Below are 17,630 nucleotides of genomic sequence, written 5' to 3' on the forward strand. Positions count from 1 at the left end.
TATATATATATGTATATATATATATGTATATGTGTATATATATATATATATATATATATATATATATATATATATATATATATATCATGCGTGTTCCCTACTAACATTAGGGGGTAAATAGTATTATAGGAAATGTAACTGTGCCGATCCTAGAGTGCTTATACAATTTTTTACCACAAAAACGGTGTCTGAAAAATGTGCACAAATAAATACAGTCATCAAAACTTATATAACTATATAGTACAAAGTATCAATATATAGTGCAACATATCAAACACCAGAACATTTCATTTTTAGCAATAGTTTCCACAAATCCTCTTCACAATTTAATCATTTAAATCCAATGTGCATAAATTCACATCCGTGTTTTAGGAGTCTTTACACCACTTCGTGAACCACCACCTTCTGAAATAGGCACTCACCAGAAACTAGAAAAAACTTTACCTTTGGTTTATATTGGGATAACCACGCCACTTTCATGGGTTTGTCTGGCGTTTTTCCAACTAGGTTGCCACTAGTTACTCCTCACATCTCCATATCTCATAAGAAGTAAACATTCATCATTGCACAACATGTCTTTATAAAATTTATTTTAAATTGATGAGGTAAACCTATAAAATATATAAAATGTGCACTCGCAATCCAGGTGCCTTTAGACCGGCACAGAGTCTTTCCAGCAGTGTGTTTTTTGGGTTAGCTCACGCCGCTTCGTCTCCTGGGATCGGTGTGCGTTCCAAGCCTCAATCTGGTATGGATTAGGACAGGAAGTGACGTTGGCGATTACCCAGAAGCCTCTACGCATTTTGCTTACATACATACATGCATCATCAGGAACGACGCGGCATGATCTAACCCAAAAAACACACTGCTGGAAAGACTCAGTGCAGGTCACAATCACCTGGATTGTGAGTGCACATTTTATATATTTTATGTTTACCTCATTGATTTAAAATACATTTTATAAAGACACGCCATATAAACCCCTGAAAGTGGAGTAGTTATCATAATATTAACCAAAGTCAAAGTTTTTTTTCTAGTTCTGGTGAGTGCCTATTTCAGAAGGTGGTGGTTCACGAAGTGGTGTAAAGACTCCTAAAGCACGGATGTGAATTTACACACATTGAATTTAAATGATTAAATTGTGAAGAGGATATGTGGGGACTATTGCTAAAAACCTATGTTCTGGTGTTTGATATTTTGCACTATATAGTTATATAAGTTTTGATGACTGTATTTATTTGTTCACAATTTGCAGACACCGTTTTTGTGGTAAAAAATTGTATAAGCACTCTAGGATCAGCGCAGATACATTTCCTATAATATATATATACAGTATCTCACAAAAGTGAGTAAACTCCTCACATTTTTGTAAATAAAATCTTTTCATGTGAAAACACTGAAGAAATGACACTTTGCTACAATGTAAAGTAGTGAGTGTACAGCTTGTATAACTGTAAATTTGCTGTCCCCTCAAAATAACTCGACACACAGCCATTAATGTCTAAACCGCTGGGAACAAAAGTGAGTACACCCCTAAGTGAAAATGTCCAAATTGGGCCCAAAGTGTCAATATTTTGTGTGGCCACCATTATTTTCCAGCACTGCCTTAAACCTCTTGGGCATGGAGTTCACCAGAGCTTCACAGGTTGCCACTGGAGTCCTCTTCCACTCCTCCATGACAACATCACGGAGCTGGTGGATGTTAGAGACCTTGCGCTCCTCCACCTTCCGTTTGAGGATGCCCCACAGATGCTCATTAGGGTTTAGGTCTGGAGACATGCTTGGCCAGTCCATCACCTTTACCCTCAGCTTCTTTAGCAAGGCAGTGGTCGTCTTGGAGGTGTGTTTGGGGTCGTTATCATGTTGTAATACTGCCCTGCAGCCCGGTCTCTGAAGGGAGGGGTTCATGCTCTCCTTCAGTATGTCACAGTACATGTTGGCATTCATGGTTCCCTCAATGAACTGTAGCTTCACAGTGCCGGCAGCACTCGTACAGCCCCAGACCATGACACTCCCCCCACCATGCTTCACTGTAGGCAAGACACACTTGTCTTTGTACTCCTCACCTGGTTGCCGCCATACACTTGACACCATCTGAACCTAATAAGTTTATCTTGGTCTCATCAGACCACAGGACAGTAATCCATGTCCTTAGTCTGCTTGTCTTCAGCAGACTGTTTGTGGGCTTTCTTGTGCATCATCTTTAGAAGAGGCTTCCTTCTGGGATGACATTCATGCAGACCAATTTGATGCAGTGTGCGGCATATGGTCTGAGCACTGACAGGTTGACCCCCCACCCATTCAACCTCTGCAGCAATGCTGGTAACACCCATATGTCTATTTCCCAAAGACAAGACAACCTCTGGATATGATGCTGAGCACGTGCACTCAACTTCTTTGGTCGACCATGGGGAGGCCTGTTCTGAGTAGAACCTGTCCTGTTAAACCGCTGTATGGTCTTGGCCACCATGCTGCAGCTCAGTTTCAGGGTCTTGGCAATCTTCGTATAGCCTAGGCCAGAGGTAGGCAACCTTAAAGAGGTGCAGATCTACTTGAACAACATGGGAGATGTCAAAGATCACTGAGCACAATGTCGCCTCCTGACACCTGATTTAAACCTCTAATTGCCGTACTACCTTGTCGCAATCACGTGCATTGCACGGCAAACATAGGTTTAAATCAGGTGGTGAGGAGGCAACATTTCGCCCCCTCACCACCTGTCAAACACACTTGGATCGCTTTTCAGAGGAGCAGCAGTGCCTGCTGCACTTGTGATTGAGCCCTTAGTTGCATTCGGCAGTGGCACCCTTAAGGTTCTTTCAAACGGAAAGTTGGGGGTGGTAAAACCCTGCAGTTGATTCACGGTTTTACTGCTTCCAAACGCTACCTCCTTTAGCCACTGAGGCAACAGCCAAAGTTGGACACATGCCGCAGCAGGAATTAAGCCCTCTGTTGCTTTTGGTGGGTGCTACCGCCTGCCAGTTGCGACCCATTTAAGTAAATGGGGCCACTCTGCAAGTACCCTGCAACTGCATATTTCTCTGGGGTCCAAGGGGTTAAAGCAGGTGGTGAGAAAGCAGCACAATGCTGCCTGCTTTAACCCCTTGTTTGCTGTAATGCACAAGGTTGCAGGGCACTTGAAGAGCGCCCTCAATTACTGCTACACCCACCAACCATGACAGTGCGTATAACTCCAGCTGTGACATGTGAACACCCCTGGCCACTGCAGCTAAGGGGTGCAGTTAGGGCGGGGGCTCAGAACAGTAACCCCATAGTTAAGACATGTTTTTGAGCCCCCTATAAGGCTGTTTTCACACTGATGTGCTGCGGTTTATCTGCACCGCGGGTGCAGCGCAATGGATCTGCGACTTTCCTGGGTTAGCTGGGCTTTACCATAGACTTCTATTATAGCTTGCAGGTGTTGTGCGCTTTCAGAAAGTGCACCAAATCCACAGTATATAATTGAAGTCTATGGCTAAGCACAGCAAACCCGCAGGAGAGTTGCAGGTACACTGCACTGCACCACTGTGTGGGTAAACCACATCACATCAGTGTGAAAGCAGCCCTGTACTATTATATCCGGTGTATTGCTTCACACTGACCTGAAGATCTCTTCTTTCCTGCTGCTGGCACCATTTGGGAGACCGCTAGTCGGGATAAGAAATGGAGTGCAGTTGCTATCACTCTGCATGGGACAGGAGCCAACATTACAGAGGAGGCATCGGCTTATGCGGCTCTTGCTCCCTACTACAGCTCCAAACTTACATGTAGTCCCTCTGCATTGCACTCTGTTTGATGCTCTGGAATGGCGGGTCAGCAAGCTCAGACCGCAAGCTACCAGTCACCTGTCTGCGATCTACTGGTTGCTGACCCCTGGCCTAGGCCATCTTTATGTAGAGTAACAATTCTTTTTTTCAGATCCTCAGAGAGTTCCTGAGGTGCCATGTTGAACTTCCAGTGACCAGTATGAGAGAGTGAGAGCGATAACAGCAAATTTAACACACCTGCTCCCTATTCACACCTGAGACCTTGTAACACTAACGAGTCACATGACACCGGGGAGGGAAAATGGCTAATTGGGCCCAATTTGGCCATTTTTCACTAAGGGGTGTACTCACTTTTGTTGCCAGCGTTTTAATGGCTGTGTGTTGAGTTATTTTGAGGGGACAGCAAATTTACAGTGTTATACAAACTGTACACTCTGTACCTCAGACTGGGGGGAAGGTTCATCTTCCAACAGAGCAACGACCCTAAGCACACAGCCAAGATAACAAAGAGTGGCTACGGGACAACATTGTGAATGTCCTTGAGTGGCCCAGACTTGAACCCGATTGAACATCTCTGGAGAGATCTGAAAATGACTGTGCACCAATGCTCTCCATCCAACCTGATGGAGCTTGAGAGGTTTTACAAAGAAGAATGGGAGAAACTGCCCAAAAATATGTGTGCCAAGCTTGTAGCATCATACTGAAAAAGACTTAAGGCTGTAATTGGTGCCAAAGTTGCTTCAACAAAGTATTGAGCAAAGGCTGTGAATACTTATGTACATGGGATTTTTTTTTTTCGTTTTCTATTTTTAATAAATTTTTAAAGATTTCAAACAAACTTCTTTCACGTTGTCATTTCGGGGTGTTGTTTGTAGAATATTTGAGGAAAATAATGAATTGAATCCATGCTGGAATAAGGCTGTAACATAACAAAATGTGGAAAAAGTGAAAGGCTGTGAATACTTTCCGGATGCACTGTATATTCATGTATTTTGTATGGTCATTCACAGTATCTTATGATGTTCTTTCCTCAGATTCTCTGTATACACTTGAAGCGCTTTCGCCATGAAGTAATGTATTCTTTGAAAATCAGCAGCCATGTCTCCTTCCCCTTAGAGGGGCTAAACCTGCGCCCGTTCCTGGCTAAGGAATGCGTGTCCCATATCACTACATATGACCTATTGGCTGTTATCTGTCATCATGGCACAGCAGGAAGTAAGTATATGAAGCTCTACTGGTGAGCAAGACACGTACAGAAACACATTAAAGTGATCATGTCTCAAAGTGTAGCCATCTAAAAATGTCTTATGATTAAAAAATATATATAGGCAGAGGTTAATTTTAGCCAAAACACTAAACCTCAAAATAAACAGAAAATCCAGAGATGTAGGCAGCTGAAATGTTATGCAAGTCTAAACCAATGTAAAAATCAAACTTGGCCTCAAAACAATTGCAGATCTCTTCAGCTGCCTGTATATTATTTTCTCACATATGTGGGAGTCAGAGGAAGGCACTTGATAAACTCAGAGCTCCATGAGCTCCGGAGTTGCGTTAGCGCAATTGTACTATCGCAGTACTGTTAGCTGTGGACTGTAGTGGATGTTCCATAATGTCTGCTAATGTTAACATGATAGCACTTGCGCATCCCAGTGTCTTTTCTCCTTGACCACACTGCCAACAGTGCTGATGATAAGACCTTACAAAGAGGCCCTAAAAGAACACCAGCCAAGTTAAAAAACGTAATATATTTTTTGTCCATGTTGCACTCATATTTAGGGTGTAGCATATAACATGGTTGCAAGCAAAGATCTGTGAAAGAATGAACTACAAGTCCTGACTTCCACCGCCGCAGACAGACTAGTAGTTCTCAGTTGTGATGATTACAGCCCTTGCAGTACAGCGACAGTACCTCCAGTTAAGTACCGTATTTATCTGCGTATAACACACACTTTTTTCCCCTGAAAATAGGGGGCAAATCAGGGGTGCGTGTTAAATGCCGATAGTGTACCACGGAGGGGAAGGAGGGGGACGAGCGCTGCCGGAATTCACAGAGCCGTCATCTCCTCTCCACTCGGCTCTCACGTCACACACACAGTCCTGCCTCCGCCACCGGCATTGGACCAGTGTTCTGTCTATCACAGGAGCTGGTCCAATACTGATGGGGGAGGCGGCACTGCGTGTGAGAGCCAAGTAAACAGAAGATAACGGCTCATTGATTTCCTGATGTTCAGGCTGCTATGATGAGAGATAGTGAGGCTGCAAACGAGACTAAAAAAAAACGGCATTAATCAGGCTGCATTGAGGACATTAATCAGGCTGCATATGGGCATTGATCAGGCTGCATATGGGCATTGATCAGGCTGCATATGGGCATTGATCAGGCTACAGATGGAAATTGATGGGCACTGACCCTTAATTTGCTTCAAAGTTGTTTATTTAAACAATATGTTTTTTTTTTTTCCTGAAACTTCCCTCTTAAAATTAGGGTGCGTGTTATACGCCAATAAATACAGTAACTGAAAGTTTGTACCTTGGTAGATCTTGAACTGGACGAAGAGTCTGCAGGAGTCCAGCATTGCACCCACATCCACTGATTGCAATGCTTTGCAGGCTCATTTGCAAAAAAATAATAAATACGTATTTTGCTTGCTAAAAATATGGTTGCATTTGTTATTTTGTTTTGTTTGCAAAAGGTGGAGTTAGCCTTTAAACTGAGTTATAGAAATAGCTGCATAAAAACAATAATCTCCTTTTTTAATAGGAGAGTACTTGTTAACAGTGTTTCCTATAAATAAATCAATGCTTCAGTTGGCCAATCAGCATGGGAATCACTTACAATTTATACTTTACAGTAAATCTCTTGGAACAACCTGATGAGCCAGTGAGAAAAAAAGAACACCCAAAGGATCATGGTAAAACACTTCTGGGGTCTTTTTTTTTATATCTGTTGTTGACATTTTGGGAACTGGTAAGGGATCCTAATCTAACCAGGACAGAAGGCCAACAACAGAAGCAGCTGTGTTGCACATACACCCTCTTGATACTCAGACCTCTTCTTAGTAAAGAAGAACACTGTTCCCCTGAGCACCAGGATGGTTTTGTGGGGTTCTTTCTGTTGAAATACTGGCCCAGAACAGATGGGCATACAGGCCAGTAGCAGTATCTAAGAAAGCTGTACATTTATTGATCTGCTCACTGGAGCATGTTAGCTCATAGGACTGGTGGATGGAACGGGGGTGCATTTTTTATTGTTAAATCTGTTTTATATTCAGTATTGAAACAATACAGAACATAAACGAAAAAGTACATGTCAAATTCCAGTAAACATACTTTTATCTATATGCATATTTGTAATATACTGCAAGACCTCACGATGAATATAATAAAAATAAAGGTCATTAATGCCCCGTACACACGAGCGGAATGTCCGACAGAAAAAGTCTGACGGGAACTTTTCATCGTATATTCCGATGCCTCATTGGACTTTTTACGTCAAATTCTGACGTCATGTATGCTGTTCCGACCTACCAAAAACGACGCATGCTCTGAAGCAAGTACGAGACGGAAGCTATTGGCTATTGAACTTCCTTTTTCTAGTCCTGTCGTACGTGTTGTACGTCACCGCATTCTTGATGGTCGAACTTTGGTGTGATCGTGAGTATGCAAGACAGTTTCAGCGGAATTCCGTCGGAACTCTGTCGGAAAAACCTTCAGAGTTTATTCCGACGGGAAAACCGGGCGTGTGTACAGGGCATAAGACATGTTATGATTAACAGAGCATCAGTATAGAAAGTCTGAACCATTGCCATCTAGTATTATAATGGTAGAGATCATTGTGAAAATGGCGCATACATACATCGGTGTTACTGCCCATAAAGGAAACAGAGCAGCACAGTCCAAAGTACAGTGTATATGAGAAATAGGTAATAAAAATAAATAAGTCCATATAGAAGTAAAAGACAAAGTACAAGAGAAAGAAATAGAAGAATAAGAGAAGAAGGAGTTAAAAGGGTGGGGGGGGGATTGAAGAGGAATAGGGACAAGGAGGTAGGATGAGGCAGTGAGGGGCGATACAGTTACAAAGGCCTCAAAATCATAAGAGAACCGAAAATTTGACCAGGGTGCATTTTTTTTTAATAACTGGGCTGCCTCTAAAGCTAAGGAGAAAAAAAGCGAGCAATATTGAATTGATAAAAAATCCACTTCTCAGCTTCTCCTTCACATACACAGTAAATATCTACTAAACAGTGCAAGTTTAGGAGATATTTACAGTGCCTATAGGTAAGCCTTATTATAGGCTTACCAATAAGTACAAATCAGAGATGAGAGTTTACAACCACTTTTTAAAGGTTCAGCTTAATATAGACATTAACGTGTTTAGAATGAAAAAAAAAAAATCTTTAAATCAAGCCATCCTTGCCCTCTCTAGCTGCTTGTATTGTGAATGAATTAATTCTCAAATGTCCTCAAAAATCACAATAAAGACTCAGAATTCAGGTTTAGGTTTCCAACAGCTAAGAAACACCTGCTGTGAGGGCAGTCAAGATCTGCTCTCCTCCATAGAAAATAGTGGAGATTTCACTGCTTCGGTTGTGAAATTTGCAGATAAATTTCTCCATAATGCCTATAGCTTTAGATGAGAATTGTGGCTGGTTTTAAAGCGTAACTTCACTCTCTTAATCAACATTGACTATTTTTATTGCCTATGGTGCTGGCGTTAGTAAATAGATAGGAAAGTATATCTTATTTTCTTGTTTTAAACTACTTTTTTTTTTTTTTTTTTTTTACATTTCTTTAGCTACTTCCTGGTTTCCATGCCTAGGCAAATTATGTCATACATCCCAGGAGTCTTCAGTAGGGGCTTTCTCAGCTAAGCCCACCCCCTCCTGCTTGCATGCCTTGCGCTAAGGGCAAGGTGGATTCCAGGAAGTAAATGCTACATGAATCACCTGCCCTTACTCAAGATGGCAACGTCCAAAAATACTAGGGGGTGTTTTTTCTAGGTGATTTCTCAGCAAAATAAAGCATGGAGACCTGGATGGATGGGGGAGTTTGCTTTGAATATTAAAAAAGAATCAAATAGCATTTTTGGTTTCTGGTGCTCAGATGAAGTCTAGTTCCACTTTAAAGTGATTTATTCATAAAATGAAAAGGCTTTAGCCTGCACAATGTGGGCACATGTTCACTTTAAGGAACAGTTCTAAGCAAAATAATATTTTTATTGGGATGTAGATGAGTGGGGTTAGTATTACTGTCTGTGTCTTTTTTCAAGAAATGTTTGCTTACTTTCTGTCTATTATTACAGATAATAACAGTAATTAAAAAAATTGTAGACTCTGGACATTTCCCTTCACTTCCTGTCCCAGTGACTCTCGATGTGTCAAAGTATAACGGGTGTCAATGGAACAGGATGTGAGGTGAAATAACACAGACAGCAATAAAATCCCAATGGAGGTTCTATCCCTTCCCCACTCTATGCAAAATCAAAAACATTAATTGTAGTTTGGCTTTAAAATAAATGGTATACTTGGATACAGTATAAGTATCTATTTATATCATTTCAGTATTGAATGTGATAATTCATTTAAACACAATTTCTGAAATAATTGGCATGCAGTGCTGAGTAATAATTACAGTTGGACCACATGTGATGCAACAGATCCACTCTGTTACAGCTGAAGAGCTCCTTCTATATCTAATTTTTTACATGTATGGATAAAGTTCTCATAATCTAAACCAGGGGTCCTCAAACTATGACCCGCAGTGCCGGATACGGCCCACCCATTAGGGCCGCCCCTACCATGGGTCCCGATCCCGCAAGCCTCCTCCCATTGCTGTCATCAGTGAACAGCGGAGAGCAGGAGGCAGCTTCGCTTAGGACGGAGGGTAGTAAGAGGAGTTGACCAAATTAACTTTTGAAGTTAAACCGCAGGTGATTTGTTTCTTAGGACTGCCCTGTGTCCTAGCAAACAATCACCAGCTTGCTAATATGGAAAGTCACTCCCGCTCCCGACCTCTGTACAGAACTGTGCTCTACCACCCTTCAAATTGCCCCCCACCCCCCTTGATCCCTGCGTTCTGAGCCTAACTCACTCCTGATCCCTGCGTTCTGAGCCTAACTCACTCCTGATCCCTGCGTTCTGAGCCTAACTCACTCCTGATCCCTGCGTTCTGAGCCTAACTCACTCCTGATCCCTGCGTTCTGAGCCTAACTCACTCCTGATCCCTGCGTTCTGAGCCTAACTCACTCCTGATCCCTGCGTTCTGAGCCTAACTCACTCCTGATCCCTGCGTTCTGAGCCTAACTCACTCCTGATCCCTGCGTTCTGAGCCTAACTCACCCCTGATCCCTGCGTTCTGAGCCTAACTCACTCCTGATCTCTGCGTCATGAGCCTAACGCGCTCCTGATCTCTGCGTCATGAGCCTAACGCGCTCCTGATCTCTGCGTCATGAGCCTAACGCGCTCCTGATCTCTGCGTCATGAGCCTAACGCGCTCCTGATCTCTGCGTCATGAGCCTAACGCGCTCCTGATCTCTGCGTCATGAGCCTAACGCGCTCCTGATCTCTGCGTCATGAGCCTAACGCGCTCCTGATCTCTGCGTCATGAGCCTAACGCGCTCCTGATCTCTGCGTTCTGGGCCTAACTCACTCCTGATCTCTGGGTTCTGAGCCTCACTCCTTATCCCTGCATTCTGAGCCTAACTCACTCCTGATTCCTGCGTTCTGAGCCTAACTCACTCCTGATTCCTGCGTTCTGAGCCTAACTCACTCCTGATTCCTGCGTTCTGAGCCTAACTCACTCCTGATTCCTGCGTTCTGAGCCTAACTCACTCCTGATTCCTGCATTCTGAGCCTAACTCACTCCTGATCCCTGTATTCTGAGTCCAATGCACTTATGAACCCTACAATCAGAGCGCAATGCACTACTGAACCCTGCATTCTGCATAATAATATATGTGCAGTGTGTATTAGAATTCATTCATATTTTTTTTCAAACTATTGTCCTGCCCCCCAACAGTCTGAGAGACAGTGAACTGGCCCCCTGTTTAAAAAGTTTGAGGACCCCTGATCTGAAAATGTATGAACAAGTACATTGAACAGACCATTTACTGACACATTATGTGTTTGCTGTGCTCCTAGGGGGAAAAAATTCCTTGTATAATTGTTAATTTAAAAAAACTAATACTAATCTCTCTGTTGTATCATGTTATGTTTCAGGTGGTCACTACATATCATACTGTCAGAATGTGATTAATGGTCAGTGGTACGAGTTTGATGACCAGTATGTCACAGAAGTGCATGAGACGGTGGTTCAGAATGCAGAGGCCTATGTCCTGTTCTACAGGTGAGAAGGAGGCTCTAGGTATTTTGCAATACATTGCTCAATTGTGCTTGAATTTTGTTGCACAGCTTATTGAAATTGAACTGTGTTTGTGTTTTAAGGAAACATCCACTGAGAGGAAAATGTAGCCTAATACATCCTGATCTAGAAATGCTAGTTGCCTGGCTGCCTCTAAGTCAAGGAGAGGCTCACTGATCATTCCCTGTTAGTCTCAGTGAAAGGTCTGCTCTTGTTTGGACACTTTCCAGCTCATGCATGATAGCCATCGTGTATTACAATGGTATACACACAACAGCAACTTTCACAAGGGCCAAATTGTAATGGCTAGACAACTGGGTCAGAGTGATTCCAAAACTGCAGCTCTTGTCCTGGTCTGCAGTGGTCACGACTGACTAAAAGTAGCCAAGTAAAGAGAACAAGCAAACCGGTGACAGGGTCATGGGCAGCCAAGGCCCGTTGATGCATGTGGGGAGCAAAGGCTACCTAATGCAGTCCGATCCTATAGAAGAGCTAAAAATTGCTGAAAACATTCATACTAATGCTGGTTCTGATCGAAAGGTCTCAGAACACACAGTGAAAAAAAAATAGGGTAAATACTGCGCTAAAGTTTAATATATATATATATATATATATATATATATATATATATATATATATATATATATATATATATATATATATATATATATATATATAATATATACACAGTAGCTACAACAAAAACTATCAAATATCTCTATAGTGTAAAAAATGTGTATACAAATATGTTGCGCTTATAATCCTCTTGTGTGACAAATGAGAAAACACAAAAGGTGCAAAAACAAAAAACAAATTCTGAGTGAACAAAACCTAAAGAATCTCTATATGCAGGTCTATATGAAAAAACTCTTCATCAACAGTGAAAATAGTAGGGATAGTGAATAGTGAAAATTTGTCCTTATGGAAGAAGTGTGATTCCAACAGAGTAATAAAAATCCAAGAATCCTTCAACCTTCACCCAAGAAGAGAAAGAGGATGAGACAGGAGGAGGGGGAGGGAAATCCTGGGATCAGAAGACCAAACACCACTCGGTGTGTGGGGACCCTTAACCGAACTGGTGGACCCCCTCAAGAGCAAGGTCCAATGCGCCAGCAGATTTAGCCCTATGCAGGGTCTAACGAGCCTTCGTCCTCTTGGAGCACTCCAAACGCAGCGGGAATCCTCCGTGATGTCCTGGTTAGAAATGGGGTGACCGGTCTGTGAAGGGCACTGTGACACAAGTCACCAGTGCAACGGGACAGAATACACTCCAATAGTGTAATATGGTTTAAAAAAATCGATAGCCTTTATTGCTAAAACAGAACGGGCATAGCCGCATACAACATAAAAACAGCCGGCAAGCTTAAAAAAAAAACGTGAACACCCATACAACCGGGGTCACATGGGGCGTAATGACATCAGAGCGTAGCACCGCCCTACATGTTTCGTCATACATGACATCAGAACACGTCAAAACACACAGTGCATTGCAGTTTGTTGTGTATGGCGCTGTATAGCTGCAGATCATCAGGGTGACCATGCTGACCCATATCCACAACCAATACCCTATAATGGGCATGTGAGCATCAGAACTAGACCACGGAGCAATGGAAGAAGGTGGCCTGGTCTGATGGTTCATGTTTTCTTTTACATCCTGTGAATGCCCGGGTGCGTGTGAGTTGTTTCCTGGGGAAGAGACGGCACTAGGATGCACCAGGAAAGCAGGCAAGCTAGCGAAGGCAGTGTGATGCTACTGACGGCTTGGTGCTAGATAGCACAGAATACATTCAGGTGGCTAGTGAAATCCATGCCTCAACAGGTCAGGGCTGTTTTGGCAGCAAAAGGGGGGACCTACTCAATAATAATGCTAGTGGTCATAATCTTATAGCTGATCAGTGTACGTGCATTTAGGTGATAAAACAAACAACTGCTATATTGCTTCCTCTACCTGGTTATTTGCCAGCAGCTCTCAAAGTATCATGCCTTTTGTGACATCTCATACAAAAGGATTTGTCCATATGGAAGAAGAGGGATTCTGCAGTGTTTTAGGCGTTACATGAAAGAAGACACTCTCATTATTTCCCACATGAGCTTGTTGATCCCACCTCGGTAGCTTGCACTTGGGTACTCCAGCAGAGATATCTCCTTGCCCTGCTGGGCGTTTATAAATTCTCTGTAATAGCCACAGCTGCTGTACAGATCTGGGAACATAGACTCTATTCACAACACTTCACTTTTTCCACATTTTGTAATGTTACAGCCTTATTCCAAAATTGATTCAATTCATTATTTTCCTCAAAATTCTACAAACAATACCCCATAATTACAACATGAAAGAAGTTTGTCTAAAATCTTTGCAAATTTATAGAAAATAAAAAACAAAAGAAATCCCACGCACATAAGTATTCACAGCCATTGCTCAATACTTTGTTGAAGCACCTTTGGCACCAATTAAAGCCTCAAGTCTTTTTGAGTATGATGCTACAAGCTTGGCACACCTATTTTTGGGCAGTTTCTCCCATTCTTCTTTGCAGGACCTCTCAAGCTCCATCAGGTTGGATGGGGAGAGCGGCGGTACACAGCCAATTCCAGATCTCTGTAGAGATGTTCAATTGGGTTCAAGTCTGGGCTCTGGCTGGGCCGCTCAATGACTTTTTTCACAGAGTTGTCCCGTAGCCACTCCTTTGTTATCTTGGCTGTGTGCTTAGGGTCTTTGTCCTGTTGTAAGATGAACCTTGGCCCCAGTCTGAGGTCCAGAGCAGGTTTTCATCAAGGATGTCTCTGTACATTGCTGCATTCATCTTTCCCCCGATCCTGACTAGTCTCCCAGTTCCTGCCGCTGAAAAACATCCCCACGGCAAGATGCTGCCACCACCATGCTTCACTGTAGGCATGGGCGTCCGCAGAACTTTTTTCGGGGGGGGGCATAATTTTATGGACACCCATGCTCGGCCCCTTGGTCATAACAGATCATGTATTGCTATATATTGCAAATTTGCAATATAAAAAGGATGTACATTCTCTAGGCTATATTTATATGGACTGGTACGCACGCCTGGCCTGAGCAAATTCCAATACAATGTGGAGCTGAATATGATCTCTTTTCTCTTATATAACACATATACCTTTCAAGCATAGAGAATGTACATCTTTTTATATTGCAATACATCTGTTATGGCCATATTTTGACCTTGATGAAAACAGCTATACAGTGTGTATAGCTTTTTTCATCAAGATCAAAATATGGCCACAACAGATGTATTGCAATACAAAAAGATGTACATTCTCTAGTTTATAAAAATCCTCCTAACTGGCTGCTGTTACCTGTGGTTCCTTGAGGTTCTTATGTTGCCTAGGCACTGGCACTGCAGCATATCACCGGGCGGCTCGGCCACAGACTGCACTTGAGTGGGCGGATCTTTACAAACTACACAGACAGGCAGGCAGCCAAACACTGAGGAGGAGCGCTGAACGTCCGAGGGGAGGACAATGTCAGTGTCACTGTCAGGACAGGCAGCAGAGTAGCGGAGCTAGAAAAAAGTCCACGACGGCCGTGATGGACACTTCAACACACAGTGCAACACCAACACAATCTTGATAATTCGGGGGGGGGGGGGCAAACGCCCCCCCCTTGCTCCTACTTGCGGAAGCCCATGACTGTAGGGATGGTATTGGCCAGGTGATGAGCGGTGCCTGGTTTCCTCCAGACATGACGCTTGCCATTCAGGCCAAACAGTTCATCTTTGTTTCATTAGACCAGAAAATGTTGTTTTTCATGGTCTGAGGAGAGTCCTTCAGCTGCCTTTTGGCAAACTCCAGGCTGGCTGTTATGTGCCTTTTACTTAGGAGTGGATTCTGTATGGCCATTCTACCCTACAGGCCTGATTGGTGGAGTGCTGCAGAGATGGTTGTTCTTAAGGAAGGTTCTCCTCTCTCCAGAGAAATGCTGGAGCTCTGTCAGAGTGACCAATGGGTTCTTGGTCACCTCCCTGACTAAGGCTCTTCTCACGAGATCGCTAAGTTTGGCTGGGTGGCCCGCTCTAATAAGAGTCCTGGTGGTTCCAAACTTCTTCTTCTATTTACGGATGATGAAGGCCATTGTGCTCATTGGGACCTTCAATGCTGCAGAAATTTTCCTGTGCCCTTCCCCAGATCTGTGCCTCCATACAATCCTGTCTCGGAGGTCTACAGACAATTCCTTGGCCTTCATGGCTTGGTTTGTGCTCAGACATGCACCATTAACTGTGGGACCTTATATAGACAGGTGTGTGCCTTTCCAAATCATGTCCAATCAACTGAATTTACCACAGGTGGACTCCAATCAAGTTGTAGAAACTCAAGGATGATCAGTGGAAACAAGATGCACTTGAGCTCCATTTTGAGTGTCATGGCAAAGGCTGTGAATATTTATGTACATGGGATTTTTTTTATTTTTAATAAATTTGCAAAGATTTCAAACAAACTTCTTTCACGTTGTCATTATGGGCTATTGTTTGTAGAATTTTGAGGAAAATAATAAATTGAATCCATTTTGGAATAAGGCTGTAACATAACAAAAATGTGGAAAAAGTGAAGCACTGTGAATACTTTCCGGATGCACTGTATCAATCTGCCTGGAGGTTTATGTCCTCAGCATCTACCAAATCCAGGAATATCAGTTTTTGGAGGGCTGGCCTTTCATTGTAGCTCCTTTATACAGAGATCCCTTCTGCAGAAGACATTATTTGGAAATGGAGAACTTAGCTGGTAGGTTCAGTGATCATAAAGAGAAAAGATGTGTTAGGCTATATTAAAGGACCTACAGGTTTTTTAATAGTTCGGTTATTCTTAAAAGAAGACCAGCTAAGCAATTGGTTTTAGTTCGGTTGGAAGTGAATAGGGGGTGCCTAGGTACAAGATTACATTATTACATAATGGTGAGATTCAGCACCATAAAATGACTCCCTTGATCCTCTGCTCCCCATTTGGTACTTCTGTCACCTGTCAGAGTTACATCAATCCTTTGATGCTTAGACAAGCAACAGCATGCACATCGAGGGGAGAAAGTTCACAGTACTGAATCCTTCCTATTAAGAAGAACCCCCACAATTTAAAATAGAAATGAAGGGCAAAACATTTTTGTATAGATATAAAAAAAATTATAAATACCTTTTTTTTTTTTTCCCCTTTTTTTTATAAGCGAGTACCTTCCCACTGTTCTCAGCTGCATAAGAGCTGGGGGAAGAGAAGCAGCAGCATAGTGGAGTAACAGAACAAGTCAGATCATTGGAGGAGAGCACACTGAGTTCCCAGCATAGCTAGAGAACTGACCACGGTGTGCTCTCCTGCTTAATGTGGTCAGTTTTTAATAGGAAAGCAGAGGGACTGGCAGGAGCACCAGGGATTTTGCACAAGAGAAGCAATACAAAGAGAACAGGATACTCTCTCATACAAGTACATGGTACAGCAGGCACATATCAGGAATATGAATTGTTGGGGTAACAGATACTTGAAGTAACAGGTTGACTTAAAGTGGCACTAAACTCTGGTTTAAAAAAAATTATATTTTAAGTATGTATTCTTAACTCAAAAAAGTACTTTCTCTTGCTCTCAGCCTGTGATCTGATTTCCTGTTAGAGGTTGGCTGCATTAATTCTCCATGGTCCCACTGTATGCAGGAAAGTAAGCACACTCTCTTAAAGTAGTTATAAATGCAGAAGGTTTTTTACCTTAAAGCGGTTGTATACCCGCAATTTTTTTTTTTTTAACCCTGTAAAGCAAAAGGCATAATGAGCTAGTATGCACCGCATACTAGCTCATTATGAAATACTTACCTTAGAACAAGGCGTCAGTATCTTACCTGGTCCACGCCGAGGGAGCTGTCATGTTGCCTCGCCGTGTCTTCCGGGTATCGCGGTTCCAGCGCTGTGAGTGGCTGGAGCCGCGATGTCATCACTCCCGCGCATGCGTGCGGGAGATTTCTTACTCGGCAAGGTCCGGCAGCTGCCGGGCTTCAGCCGAGAATCCCCTGTGCGCATGCGCCGCTGCAGTCAGCGGCGCATAGCAAGGGGAATATCTCCTAAACCTATTATTTTTACCTACAGGTAAGCCTTATTATAGGCTTACCTGTAGGTAAAAGTAAAAAAAAAGACTATACAACCGCTTTAATGCATTCTATGCATTAAGGTAATAAACCTACGGGGTGCAGCCCCCCTATACTTAATTGAGCCCCATCTCGATCCAGCGATGTGCATGAGAGCAGCAGCTCTTCCCGGTCTCTCTCTCCCCTCACTGGCTCACACAACCATTGGCTCCTGCTGCTGTCATTTAAAGCCAGTGAGCCAATATACCACTTTTTTAAGACTGAGTACAAGTACTGATACTTTTTTTTCAAGTACTCGCCAATACCGATTACCGATACTTTTTTTTATGTCATGTGACAGTGGCACTAATATGCAGCACTGATGGGCACTGATGAGGCGTATGCTGTGTCAGTCGTTTTTTTATTTTATTTTTTATTTT

At 42.8% G+C, this 17,630-nt stretch overlaps 1 protein-coding gene across 3 annotated transcripts in view; it reads left to right on the forward strand.

Moving 5' to 3' along the window:
• USP20 (ubiquitin specific peptidase 20) overlaps nucleotides 1-17,630 on the forward strand; it is a 113,128-nt gene that overhangs the window by 76,718 nt on the left and 18,780 nt on the right. For 2 of the 3 annotated variants that reach the window (XM_073600487.1, XM_073600489.1), the window contains 3 exons: nucleotides 4,802-4,982; nucleotides 6,620-6,679; nucleotides 10,988-11,114. In XM_073600487.1, the coding sequence (XP_073456588.1) occupies nucleotides 4,802-4,982; nucleotides 6,620-6,679; nucleotides 10,988-11,114 (368 nt within the window). The remainder of the gene's footprint in view (nucleotides 1-4,801; nucleotides 4,983-6,619; nucleotides 6,680-10,987; nucleotides 11,115-17,630) is intronic. The other variant, XM_073600490.1, reaches the window with a different exon arrangement.

The sequence above is a fragment of the Aquarana catesbeiana genome, linkage group LG09 (assembly GCF_042186555.1).
Source record: "Aquarana catesbeiana isolate 2022-GZ linkage group LG09, ASM4218655v1, whole genome shotgun sequence".
Taxonomy (NCBI): Eukaryota; Metazoa; Chordata; class Amphibia; order Anura; family Ranidae; genus Aquarana; species Aquarana catesbeiana.